Genomic DNA, 13,424 nt, shown 5'->3' with positions numbered 1-13,424 from the left:
ATGAGGCAAGCAGCTATCAGAGAATGGACTTTTCCTGTAGCATCTGCCAGCCTCTGAAATGGCCTTGACTGACAAAACCTCCCCCCCCCCCCCGTAAGCATTTAAATCAGTGTGTTGATTTGTAACACACTGTTGTCAAGAAATATTAATTTCGGCTGGTATTTTTATTGTTTTATTGTCTTATACTGTATATTTGTACTGCTTCAATGTTTTATGTGGGTTTAGTTGTAAATTGCCATGGAAAAATGTTTTTTTAAAGTAAATAATATAGAGCCTTTTGGCTTTAGTTTTAAGAGCATTAGACCAGTGTTTCTCAACCTTGGCAACTTGAAGATGTCTGGACTTCAACTCCCAGAATTCCCCAGCCAGCATTCGCTGGCTGGGGAATTCTGGGAGTTGAAGTCCAGACATCTTCAAGTTGTCAAGGTTGAGAAACACTGCATTAGACCACTTTAAAAATAATATTTGATTATGATGTAAAGAATATTACTAGCATTGGGCAAATTGTGCTGATCAAGTTCTTTATATAAGTAGCATATAATGTAAGCATGAGTTTTCTTAGTCTAAAAGTATTTGGTATATATTAATATTCTAATTTTTCTTATCTTTTATTTGGCATTGGAAACTTTAATGTATTAGTATTTTCAAAATATAAACAGTATAACACAGAACTCAAAAAAAGTTGCACACATTACTTTGGAAAAGTTTAATAGTTATTAAATAATATGTTATTTATCTCAATATATTAATAGAGTGGCTATAACTTGTTTCATAGCTTGTTAAACAATTTGTTCCCAACCCAGATGCTTTCTATAGTTATCGTCATCAACTTGGATTGCCAGGATTTCAAAATAACTTATGTATGCCTTTAAGAGGTAATCCTCGAGCTACAAATGTAACGAAGCCTGCCAATTACATTTGTAACCCGAGGATTCATTGGTGTGAATCACGTGAAATGAATGTGATCATTCCCTGCTTTTGCCTACGCATTCACTAATCAAATGTGCAGGTTGTTAAGTGCACATGAGGTATCTCAGGGTGGGGAAGGCCATGAGGGGGGCTAGTGATGGAGCAAGCTACATGCTTCAGACCACCCGGTCCTCTCCCGACCCACTGAGATACTTTATGCTCCCTTCCCTTGGATCAATTGCTCCCCCCATCCTGCCGCACTGGGTCACTTACCTTGTGAAGATCTAGCGAACTGTCTTCTTTCCAGTCTCTCTGCTGCGGTTTCTTTGCCTGCTTGCAATCTCAGCGCGAAAAGTGTTTGCCAGCTGATGAGACTTTGGAGCAGCAAACTCGCGTCCCATTGGCTTGCAAACACTTTTGGCGCCAAGACTGGAAGCTTCTGAGGGCCACGATCTTGTGCTACTGATCTTGCATGGTCTCGCACTACAGTACTTTAGGCCTCTGTTTTTGCAAATTGAGGCCTGTACCAGATCCACAGCAAAAGGCTTTGCAAACGGAGGAAAAGCCTCACCATTTGCAAAACCTTTTCCCATGGATCTCATGCAGGCCTTGGTTCGCAGAGAAAAGAGGTCTAAAGTGCTGCATAGTGTGAGATCATGTGAGATCAGCAGCGTAAGATCTTGCATGATCTCGTAATACTTTAGGCTTCTGTTCTCCATGAATGCACCGAAGTAGCAAAGGAACAAACATCTCGCTAAATCGGCACAAGGTAAGTGAGTCTCTACAGGCCCAATGCCTGTGGAGACCCAGCGGATGGGGGGGAATAGGCAGGGTGCAATGTTGCAATGCCTCTGCAGTCGTCCGTATGTGTGAATGACTGCCGTGGTGCTGTAGCATTTGTAAGTTCGGGACTGCGTTGTAAGTATTTTGGGGTTATGTCATAAATTTAAACAGTCGCTATGTGAACTGTCATAACTCGAGGATTACCTGTATTATGCCATTTTTTAGTTATAGAAAGTGTCTTTATAAATAAATCTTAAAAGTCTTTCTCTCCCCCCCCCCCCTTTTTTTTTTTTTAGTCAGTGGCAAAGACTGGACGATTGCTCATCACTCATGAAGCACCTGTTACTGGAGGTTTTGCATCAGAAATTAGCTCCACAGTGCAGGTAATTTCTAAATTTATTGAGCTCTTTTCTGAAGAAACTCAACTTGAGTGGGATTTTCACAACTAAAAAAAATACATTTTAAGATACATATTTTGCAGTAACCTTCCCCTGGAGTGGGGTGGGAATGGAGATTTTACAGTATCCTTCCCTTGCCACACCCACCAAGCCATGCCACGCCCACCAAGCCACGCATGCGTACCCACCGCCTGTGACGCTCCAGCTGCTTGGAGCCATATGCCCCATGCATGTGCTTAAATGCCTCGGTCATCTCAAAAAGAGGTAAGGAGAGCGGGCGATGGTGCTCTCAGCAGGCACCCGTATGGCCTGTACCAGGGCGTACCGGTCATACCATACCACTGTAAACAATAGATAGTAATAATGCTCCCATAGTCAAGAGGAAAATAGCAATATTGGGTTGAATGCAGTCAATGAACAAACATTATCAATGAGACTTTGAGGATACTCTTTTAATATGGTTATTGATTGAACACATTGTAACTGATTCAAAAACAAAAGGTGGAAGTGAAATGCTGCCCTGGTGGAAATGGCAACATCCAAGATACCTTATTGTTCTGACCCCCCCCCCCCACCTTGTCCGTTCAAAAACGAAAGCCAAACAGAACTTCAAAGGAATACTTTTATCAGTCCCGGCTCTTGCTGGCTGCGAGCCCAAAATAAACACAGATAAATGCTCTGGCAAAAGTAAACTACAGCAAAACAGGATTATATAAATCAAATCACTTATCCAAGTGCTTTATCTCGATGGTTGCAAACAAGCGGAGAACTTGACTAGAACAGAAATGGAACGGAATTGGAACGTTGACTTCTGCAACCAGGGCGTGGTACCATCCGTCTTTTATCTGCAGGAGGAGATCCTAACGAGCCACAGCTGCTCGTTATCATCTCCTGTGAGTCAGTCAGCCCTTCTCCTGTGTGCATCCCGAAACAACTCACAGGAGGTTTCTGCCGAGTCACAACACCTTATTATCCAAAATATTTCCTTACACGCATTCTTAGTACTAGAATTTAAAAGTAGATCATGATAGTTATTAGCAAGTCGGAAAGATACAGGAATTGATGGAATATCTATGGAGTAAAGGGAAGCAGCAGAAGAAAAACCAGTAAAGATTCTAACCAGCAAATCTGACAAACAGTATACAGTTTTAATATCTTAGCACACCACCTACAATCATTTCTGTGAGATGGGGAGTCGTATAAATTATCTAAACAAATAGATAGACAATTGTAAGTGGTTGCTACACAACTTGTATTTGGAAGGCGGGGAATAATCTTTCAGTGTCATTCTGTATCCAACAATGTTGGCAAATAGAGAAGTTGGACAACTTTCTCAAAAAGTGACAGAGAAAATCTCGGTCTATTGAAACTATCTCTAAATCAACTTGCATTTCGTTTTACTTGTGGCGTTGTATTTTTAAAATCTGAACATTGTGATCTTCCAAAGTTATTTTTGCTACTTTTTTTTAACTGATTGATTATATCGGTCATGATTGCTTTTCAAGATCATTTCATCCTATAGAAAAAAAAATAACACTGTTCTGCTCTAATAATTATGAAAAAAAAAGTTCTTGAGAACTTACTCTGCCTTTGGCTTCATAGTGTTTATAAGCTTTAGGTTACAATCCTAAATTTACTACATCTGTTCTTTATAGCATTCTGTGGTAATGGTAGAAAACCATTGAAAACTGTAGATATGCTATTCTGTGAAAAATGCCTGGGGGGTGGGTGGGGGTGGGTTCTACCAAATGCGGTGGGAGAAATCCTGCAGATTTCTTTACCAGGCTGCAATGAGGTTAGGAATCATGTGATCCAGGAGTTTCTGGGGGTCATATGCTTCCTTACTCCCTGCCTTGGCCCAATAAGGGCCACGAACAATACCAGCTGTGCAGGTTTTTTCCCCTACTTATGTCAAATGGTCAAGAAGTAGAATACCAGGAAAAATATCCACTCTTCCTGTTTCTTGCTTGGTGTCAAGTTCAAAGTAGAGTTTTGGAAATCCTTTAGACAAGATCCTTTGATTTTATTTTTTTTAAAAACACAACAGAGTGTTTATAATAATCCTTAAAAGATAAGTGCTTTGCTAAGAAAAATGCAAAGTGGAATGGCTATTAATGTTTAACTCTCTAAAGACAGCTGAGAGCAGTTGCCAAAGTTGCTATGGAAGCCTGGATAAAGAGATCCCTATATATTATGAAGCATCTTTTTTTTCTTTAAAAAAAAAATAAAGATTTACAAAGTCTTAAATCATAAGAGTTTAGGAAATGGTGTTTCCTGTTTCAAATTTTTGTTTCATCTTATAGTTTCTCCCTTCTGCTGTAGATATATCATTGTCATTTTTCATACAGTATATAAAAATAAGATACATTTGATATGCGATTTATGAAACGTATTCACAGAGGAATGTTGCTTTAGGCGTGCAGAAGAGCTGATCTTATTAATTTCTAACATATATTTACTTGACTGTGGAAGTAAGGTTTCAGTGTTAGACATGTTGTGTGTCATGAATATAAAAGAAAAACAGTTATAAAAACCATTTTTTGGATGAAATGCGTAGTAAGAAAGCCAGAAAGTCTCTGAAATTGAAGCTGTTTTTTCTTTTTCTTTTCTTTTTTGCACATGGAATTAATAAAACTTACATCATGTCCAGTTAAAATAAATTACACATTTTCATATCTTTATGTTGTTCAGGTTGTGAGAAAGAAATAAGGCATCCCTATTTTGAAGGATGAAACAAAATTACAATTCTTGCAATTTACTATATGGATGTTGTTTTGCATTTTATATACGTGTTTGTGTTGAATATCACCATATAATCAATGTGTATCTTGTCTGACCAGAGACGCTGTCCATTTTATCTTTATTAGAGACTAACTACTCCTAGGTTAAATGATATTAGCATTGAGGTCAATTTATAGTCTTTTCTGTTTCATCTTTTCTGTCAGTATAATTAATGGATTTTGTTCAAGGTTATAGTTGTTTGAAACAAGAAGAATTATGTTTTATTTGTCTTCTAATTGTTTTGTTCTTAAGTAATATGACAAAGAGAAAAATGATTTTATCTGATATTTTGGTGTGGTGTTTTAGTTTTGAGCTCACTGTGCATGAATTTAAGCAGTGAGATCTCATTATATTTGTGGAATTGCATGTGACTTAACATTTTCTTATTGGCTGAGACATTCTTCTCTTGCATTGTCACAATTCTTTCCATATTGATTAGATAGTTCATACTTATTATGCTTCTATAACCTATAACAATGGCTGAAATTACCATGCTATAAAAAAAAGTTAACTCTTGGGTCCAGATATGATGCATACTTACCTGCATCTCGTGTCCTTGTGCAGTAGAGCAAGAAATATTAGGTAATAAATACCCATGCGTTCATATAGCATTTATGTGCAGGTGCTAGATGTCAGCCACAGTTTTTGATTTCCTTTTATGTGGAGTTGTTCTCTTTTATGTGGACAAAATTAAAGCCTGAAGCAGTTGAATAAAGATAGGACTGACATATTAATGGTTAATTATACAGTTTGAATGACACAGAGTTTGAAGGATGAAATTTGAGACACACTAATTTCCAAATCTTCATGTTTCATTATAGATAAGCAGCCAGTATTAAGGTGCTCAGTAATAATAAGTTACCTGTATTATGTGCATGCAAGAATCTAGGCTTATGGGCTAAACCTGTAGACAATGATAAGACTCATTTCCCTAATTATCATTGAAGTTCTTGGCAAACTAGTCAGACAAGCAGAGAAAAACTAGAAGTTAATCTGATCAAGGATGGTTGTGAGTTCAGCTTTGAGCCTACGTTGTAATGGTAGTGTTGGAAAAGCACTCTTTTTTTCCCCTTATTGTGTTGGGCTTTTAGCTTTTTACCTTGTTTGGGTAACCAATTCCTAATTAACAAAAGAATAGAATAAGAAAGTTGAAAGGGACTTTGGAAGTCTTCTAGTCCAATCTCATGAACAAGCAGGAAACCCTATATCATTTCAGATAAATGGTTGTCCAATCTTGTCTTAAAAAAACTGCAGTGTTGAAGCATCCACTACTTCTGGAGACAAGTTGTTCTACTGATTAATTATTGTAACAGTCAGGAAATTTCTCCTTAGTTCTAGGTTGGTTCTCTTCTTGATTAGTATAGATTAATTGGGAAGAGAATTTGTTTTACAAAGTATGTTGTGTGGTCTTCTTGTTGTCTTGACACTGTCCCTCTATTGATACAGCCCAGCATTGGCAACTGCAGCACACTACTGGCTCATACTTGAGTGGTAATCCACTAGGACACCTAGAGCCCCCTCTCACAGTTACTACTGTTGAGCCAGGTGCCACCTAGTCTATACTTGTGCATTTGGTTTTCCTTTTTCTAAGTTCAGAATCTTCCTTTTTTCACCATTGAAGTATATCTTGTTGGATAGGACCCAATTTGTAAGCCTATTGAGATCCTCCTGAATCTTGTGCCTGTTTTTTAAAGTGTTGGCTATTCCCCTCAGCTTGGTGTTATCTGCAAATTTGTTGAGTTCCCCTTATGTTTCATGTAGATCATTTATGAAGATGTTGAAGAGAGAAATCTAGAGGCATCCCACTGCATGCTTCCTTCCATGTAGATGTACTTCCATTGAGAACTATCTTCTGAATACTTGATGTGATTATTTAGCCTATCATTCTGTCAGTAGATGTGGTTAAATACTTACTTTGTATTTAGGAAAGAAACATGAAATTAATATGTCCTATATGTCTGATAGGAAAATTTCTAGGAAAATTAAAGTACTGTGTGATCAAATGACTATGAAATGACTATATTTTCTGCATTGAATGGGGATATTTATATTTGAAAGATTATCATATATTCTTTTACAAAGAAAATGCCTTTTACTTACTTTTAGCAGAAGAAATTGATTTAGTACAAAATATAAGGCTAACACATGTGCTATAATGTTTTAGAAATAATAAATGGATTTAAATCACAATTTCTTCTAATTTTCAGTTATAGTTTTTTTGTTTCTGAGGTAAAAACTCTCATGATTAGTTCAACCATATTTTTCAACCATGCTTTCAATGCTTACAAAAGGAAACCAGGAATATAACATTCAGGTTCAAAAAATGTATATAGGCTTAACGTATCAAAATGTGAAAGCATGGCTTGCTAGTTGATGGTATTTGTGTTGTGCTATAATTTTTTTAGCTTATGTGTTTTAAGTTTTGATTATACAGAAACTTCTTTCAAAGCTTCTTTAAATTAGCTTGAAAATTAACATTATTTGTAAGCCGCCTATGGAGTTGGGCTCTCTTGAAATGGGATAACTAATTAAATAAACATATGGCTGTCAGTGAGAACCATTTTAACCTCTTTTTTTTCCTTATGGATTTTCCTTATTTTATACAGACCACTGGTCTACAATCTTTTAAACCTGTATAGTCTTTCAATTTTTCAGCTCTTTTTCCCCTCAACATTTAGAGATATCTGCATGCCAGAAAGGGCAGGCCAGCTGATTTCTAATAAAGTATTTATTTCCAAATCTCTCAAATAAAATGATATATACGAGTGCATTCAAACTTGTAGGAAATTTCCACTCACTCAAATATCTTCAGCCATTTCTTTAATTATCTTTTAGTATTCCTTTCACAGAACCATTTTAAAAAGGAATTGGAGAGAACTTAACTGTCTCCAATGGAAGATAATTGTTGAAAGATACAATTCAGTGGGATAATAATGACACTTTGAATAAATGCATAACCTATTGATAATTTAACTTCAAGGTGACCTCTGCCCTAATGTGTCAGCTTGAATTTCAATTTTTTAAAAGTCATTTTGGTTGATTTCAGACTAGTTGTAGGTATTGATTTATTTGATATTTTTATCACATCAAATTACCTCTAATTTAAACATTATTACATTATCAGTTTGGAAAGTTAACCCTAACATTTTATTACATGTAACCAGGGGTGAAATCTCTGCAGGTTCTGACAGGTTCTGGAGAACCGGTAGTGCAAATTTTGGGTAGTTTGGAGAACCGACAAATGCCACCTTTGGCTGGCCCCGCTCCCATCTATTCTCTGCCTCCCGAGTCCCAGCTGATTGGGAGGGAATGGAGATTTTGCAGTAACCTTCCCCTGCCACGCCTAACAAGCCACGCACACAGAACCGGTAGTAAAAAAAAAATGAATTTACCACCGATGTAAACAGTTATCAGAACTGTTTGGTAACGAAAATTTTATGTGTGGGGAATGTCAAAGAGGTTTATCCCTGGGAAAAGTTTGCTGCTGGGAACAAATATACAAACATATATTCCAAAAAATACTGATTTTGTTAGAGTTGGAGGAGGTGAGTAAAGGAAGGAAACTATTTATTTCAGCCAGAATAAAAACTTGGAAATGTTTGTTAAAAGATACGTTGTTTTTAGGCCAAGAAAAGAAATGAGTAAAATGTGAGTAATGATCTTTTACTTTAATTAATCTCTTAGAGCTGTAATCCTCATAGATTTAAGATCTTCAAGTGGTTTGAAATATATAGGTTTATAGTGTAAAGAATCAAATCGTATTGGCTGTTAAAAGCTTTTGTTAACTCTAAAATGGAGCTAGTCTGTACTGTTTTTTTAAAAGTTATTTTATACAGCTGCTCAGTTGTTATAGAATAGTATTCTAAACTTTGTGGAAATGTATACGTTTAAATTGTTAGATCTTATTTTCACCAATTTGCTGAAATATTTAAATTCCTGCAGTGTTACAAATAACTGAAATAGCAATTTGAAGCTGTTGGTGTAGGTTCTATATTACTAGAAATCAGTGTGTCACTCATTTCATTTTTAGATATATGGGTAAAATAGTTTTGAGATACATCAGTCTAGAATAAATGGCAAGTTTTTCATGTTCTATACTTCATCAGGTGGGTGTTTGTCTGAAGAATACTTATTTACTAAGGTCATTTAGTAAGTAACAGGTTAATTTGATTAAGAATTAAATTTTTCCATAACATTTCCTAGAAGGTAAAATATAAAAACATAGAACAATGTTAGTTTAGTTTAATCAACTTTCATGATTTTCAGAATAATTTTATAGAAATTTAAACAGTGTTTTGGTTATTTATTGTACATCCTTCCAATTCTATTCTATTCTTAGTGATACACTTTTGAACTGGTACTATACACTATGCACCTGTGATTCCTGGCAAGTTGACATTAACTGTTCATAGCTAGAAAAGTTTTGCATAAAACTTGCAAAAACCCAACCATCTTTGAACTGCTTAAGTCTGCAATCAGGCAGAAATGTTGACAGGAAATAATTTATGAAACATACAATATTTTAGAACATCCTAGGAATTGCAGTATTTCACACATTAAAAAGTATGTGCAATGTTTTTTCATTCAAAAATGAAATTACACTTTCCCCAAAGTATAGAAGCATGATACAAATAGCAACAGCTTCCAATATTATTTCTATGAAAATATGCATTTTATTGGATTTGATTTTTAAAACTCTGTAATTAGTATTTTAGTATATTAAATATACTATTTTGTATTTTTGTCTGCTGTGTTTTAAGATAACATCTCTTTTAACTTTATTAAAATGTAAGTTGTATTATTTAAGCAAAAATAAAAATCTAAAAGTTAACATTCCATTTTACCTGTACTTATTGAAAGCTAAATTAATACTACATTTTGCTAATGGGGACTGAAGGAGAATGACTATGATACACCACAGGAACTCATGTATTTGGATATAGCTTCTCAGTTGTTATAGAATAGTAGTCTAAACTTTGTGGAAATATGTAAATTAAAATTGTTATATCTTATTTTCACCAACTTGCTGAATTATTTAAGTTTCTGCAATGTTACAAATAACTGAAATAATAATTTGAAGCTGTTAGTGTATGTTCTATATTACTAGAAATATAACAATTTGTATCAATATATTAGTAATGATGCATATATATCTATATAGTAAAGCAAATATGCTGGTAATAATCAGTAATAATATGCACATCTATTTATATTGAAGTAGTACTTTTGTTTAATAATTGCTCTGCCTATAACCTTAACTGCACATTTAGTAAGATTTTCAAATGTATTGAAATGGTCCCATCCTAACAAACAGTAGATGCAAATTCTACCTTTGTTACGGAGTACTTTGTAGAAACAGAAATGAAATCCTTCTTCTCCCCCAACGTAGTAGTTTATGTGATGTATTAGGACATATGTGCAAAGCATCTTTATGAAGCCAGGCTCTAAATATTACACACACACAAGCACACACACTTTGGAACTGATGGCTTTGCCAGATAATTTAAATTCAACACTTAAGGATTCATTTTAGTTCAAGAGAGAGTGTACATTTTGACTTTGAAAACATTAATAGCTAAAATTAAATTTGCTTTTGCATTAAAGCATGTTGTATTCTTTAAACACATTTTTTTAAAAATAAAGTCTAGACTTTTCCTTTGTTATGAGTTTCTGTTTAGTTAATATTAAATCATCTTATACTGCCATTGGCTATGCTGTTTGTTTGCATTAGTTTTATGGTAAATAAACTTTTTTTCATATTGGTTCAAATTTGTACTTGGGATTTTTAAACATTTTTCATAGTTGGTATTTGTAAACAGTTTGAAAATCTCTTCTTAAAACTGAAGTTCTTAAAACTGATCAATTCTATACATTTTAAGAAAGCACATGTGAAAAGGGTAAGTTTTCTTATTAAAGATCATTTTTGCCAATGTAGCTTGCTGATATTACTGGCTGCTTATAGTATAGGCAACTTATTAGTAATATCAAAGAAGTGAAGTGGGGAAGAAGCTAAGTGGACAAAACTAATTAATGACAATATAAATTAAGTCTAAATAAATATGGTTTTAAGTTCATATGTAGGCTAATACTTCAATATGTTCTAAAGATATTTTTTAGTGTTTTTTCTCCTTTATTTTATACTTTTAGTATATGTAATGTCCCAGAACTTTAGTTAATAGTAAAGTAAGGCTTTAGAATTTATAGATCATTTTGAAGGTCATTGCATTAATACCAGTGCTGTTTCACTAATTACCATAAACTAAACCATCTAAAACAGTGTTTGATAATTTTGTAGATGCAAATGGAACAGTATTATTGATCATTGCTAGCTGAATAAACCATGTGTCATTTTTGTACTTGTTCTTACCCAGTACAAACTGCCACTAACCTAGCTTCTAAAGTATCTGCAACAATTAGATATTTTGTCTTCATGAAAGGAATTAAGAACACATATTTTTGCATTATCTGCTACAATGTGAGTTTGTCATGTTTTTAAGCCCTAGTGGGATATTTCCAGTATATTTAATTGTGAATTAAATGTATCAAACTTGAAACGATGTGCCCAGAGTATTTCAGAAATTATTTTGTATTGACAGTATTCCTCTTAACCTATTTGATTTGTCTAAATCTGTAGTAGGAAGCACATTTTAGTGTAAGATTTTCACCACATGTTAATAAAAAGGGAATCCTTAGTCCTGGAAGGGTACTTTGTAATTCAGGGCTAGCTGTATAAGCACAGATGTTTTTCTTTTTCCTTTCTTATTCCCCCATTGCATTCTTTTAAACATAATCTCACCGTTAAGGAGAGATTTACGCTACGTTTGAAATATAAGAAGGATAATTTTTTTCCCATGTGCAGTTAACTATTATCACAGTTTCGAACTATAATAATAAGGCAATATCAAATATTTATTAAAATTTAAACAGTCTTCAAATTTAAATAACATGTGCTAAGAATTAAGGGTATTAAATCAAGCGCTTTGTAACGAACGCTGTAGATATAAATAATTCCTAAAGGGATTATCACTTTTTCTTTAAGCATTTCTTGTCTGCTTCTGGAAACTAGCACCACAAAATGTAATTCTACATTTTAAAATGCATACATTTGAGCGGAAATTTTTCACCGTTTTACCAAAGATTCAATATACATTGTCAGTTGAAATTGCTATTCTATAATTATGTATCTATATCTATCAACATGAAATGGAATATTCACCTGTGGAGAAAAGAAAGATTAGGGATTTGTCTCCTTAGGCTCTTTAAACACAAATACATATTTAATTCTCCTTTATTGAAACATATTTAATCTTACATCATCTATATTTTTCTCTTCTTCATTGTGACAGTTTTACAAATGAAGTCAGACAATTAACGAATATATAAAATTCCACATATTTTAAACTATCTTTTCTAGAAAAATAAATGTAGGTTATGCTAAAGAAAAAAATTAAGCAAAAAAAAATCTGAATGCATGTTATTATGCAATGAGGAATTAAAAAAATTATTGAAAGCAACAAAAATGTACTTGAATAGCAAAAGTAAACCATTTTAAAGTTTACATTTCATTTTAATTGTTCACCTTAATTCAAGTGGGAAGAGTTATAATTTATTAGATTGGGAAAGCTAAAATACAGTGTCAGCGCAGTCCAAATAGAATACGAGAAACAGCTTGCGTATATGATATTCCAAGGACAACTCAGATGATGAACTTGAAAAAAAGAAAATAATTTGAAAGCTCCATGCTTTTATTGGAAAGCTAAAATGTATGAATCCTAAATATGTAAAGCTTGGCTGCTCATCCACATGCAACCAAACTTTTCCTGTTCGGTATTGTCACACAAAGGAGCTATCTACAAGCCCAAGTTTCTGGATTTCATTCCTGGAAGGCCCCTTGGGTGGCTAGCACTGAATGGTGTATTATTAAAAAGAGGCTAGTATCACGTTTCATTTTTAAAATGTGCATGTTAGAATGCCGTGTGTGTATTATATATATAAAAAATAATCTTTCTTTTAAGTGCACTTGGGTTTAAAATGCATTTGGGGGGGAAAAAAGTGAAATATTTATGCCACTGTCTGTAGTTTAAATTGACAAGCCTGTTGCAGTGTGTCTGTAAACCGTGCTCTTCTGTTGATATTTCACTGTAAACCTGTGTTTAGTTTGTAAAATATATTGCCAGTTTTCTGCTTTATTAATTTGTCCTGCAACGGTTACAATGATGTTATATGTGAAAAGCAGATAAGCAGAACTAGCATATCCATTAACATAGGATTTTGTTGGGATTATACTTGACTCTTTGTGACCTCATCCTATGTAAATTCACTCTGACCTTTAAGCCTTAATTGTTTTATGTTCCATACTCTCTACCCAAATTGTGCAATGGCATGAGAAGCTTTGGCATACTCCTCCTTATAAGTGTTGGACACAGGCATCACATAAGTTGATTTCTATTTATAAGAAAACCAACCAATGAAATTTGCAGAGACAATTTAGACCGATCTGTCCATTCCCTTGTGTTTCCTGAAAAACTCTTCCAAAAGAAATCTTTTCATTCA

At 34.2% G+C, this 13,424-nt stretch overlaps 1 protein-coding gene across 1 annotated transcript in view; it reads left to right on the top strand.

Annotated features, from left to right (window-relative positions):
• BCKDHB (branched chain keto acid dehydrogenase E1 subunit beta) overlaps positions 1-13,424 on the top strand; it is a 49,781-nt gene that overhangs the window by 25,719 nt on the left and 10,638 nt on the right. The window contains exon 9 of the mRNA XM_087718822.1: positions 1,989-2,075. Within this exon, the coding sequence (XP_087574948.1) occupies positions 1,989-2,075 (87 nt within the window). The remainder of the gene's footprint in view (positions 1-1,988; positions 2,076-13,424) is intronic.

This window comes from Thamnophis sirtalis, unplaced genomic scaffold (assembly GCF_051295495.1).
Source record: "Thamnophis sirtalis isolate CommonGarterSnake01/CBP01778 unplaced genomic scaffold, rThaSir2_p1.2 scaffold_6, whole genome shotgun sequence".
Lineage (NCBI taxonomy): Eukaryota > Metazoa > Chordata > Lepidosauria > Squamata > Natricidae > Thamnophis > Thamnophis sirtalis.
Note: the sequence above shows the minus strand (reverse complement) of the source record. Positions and strands in the feature narration are given on the sequence as shown.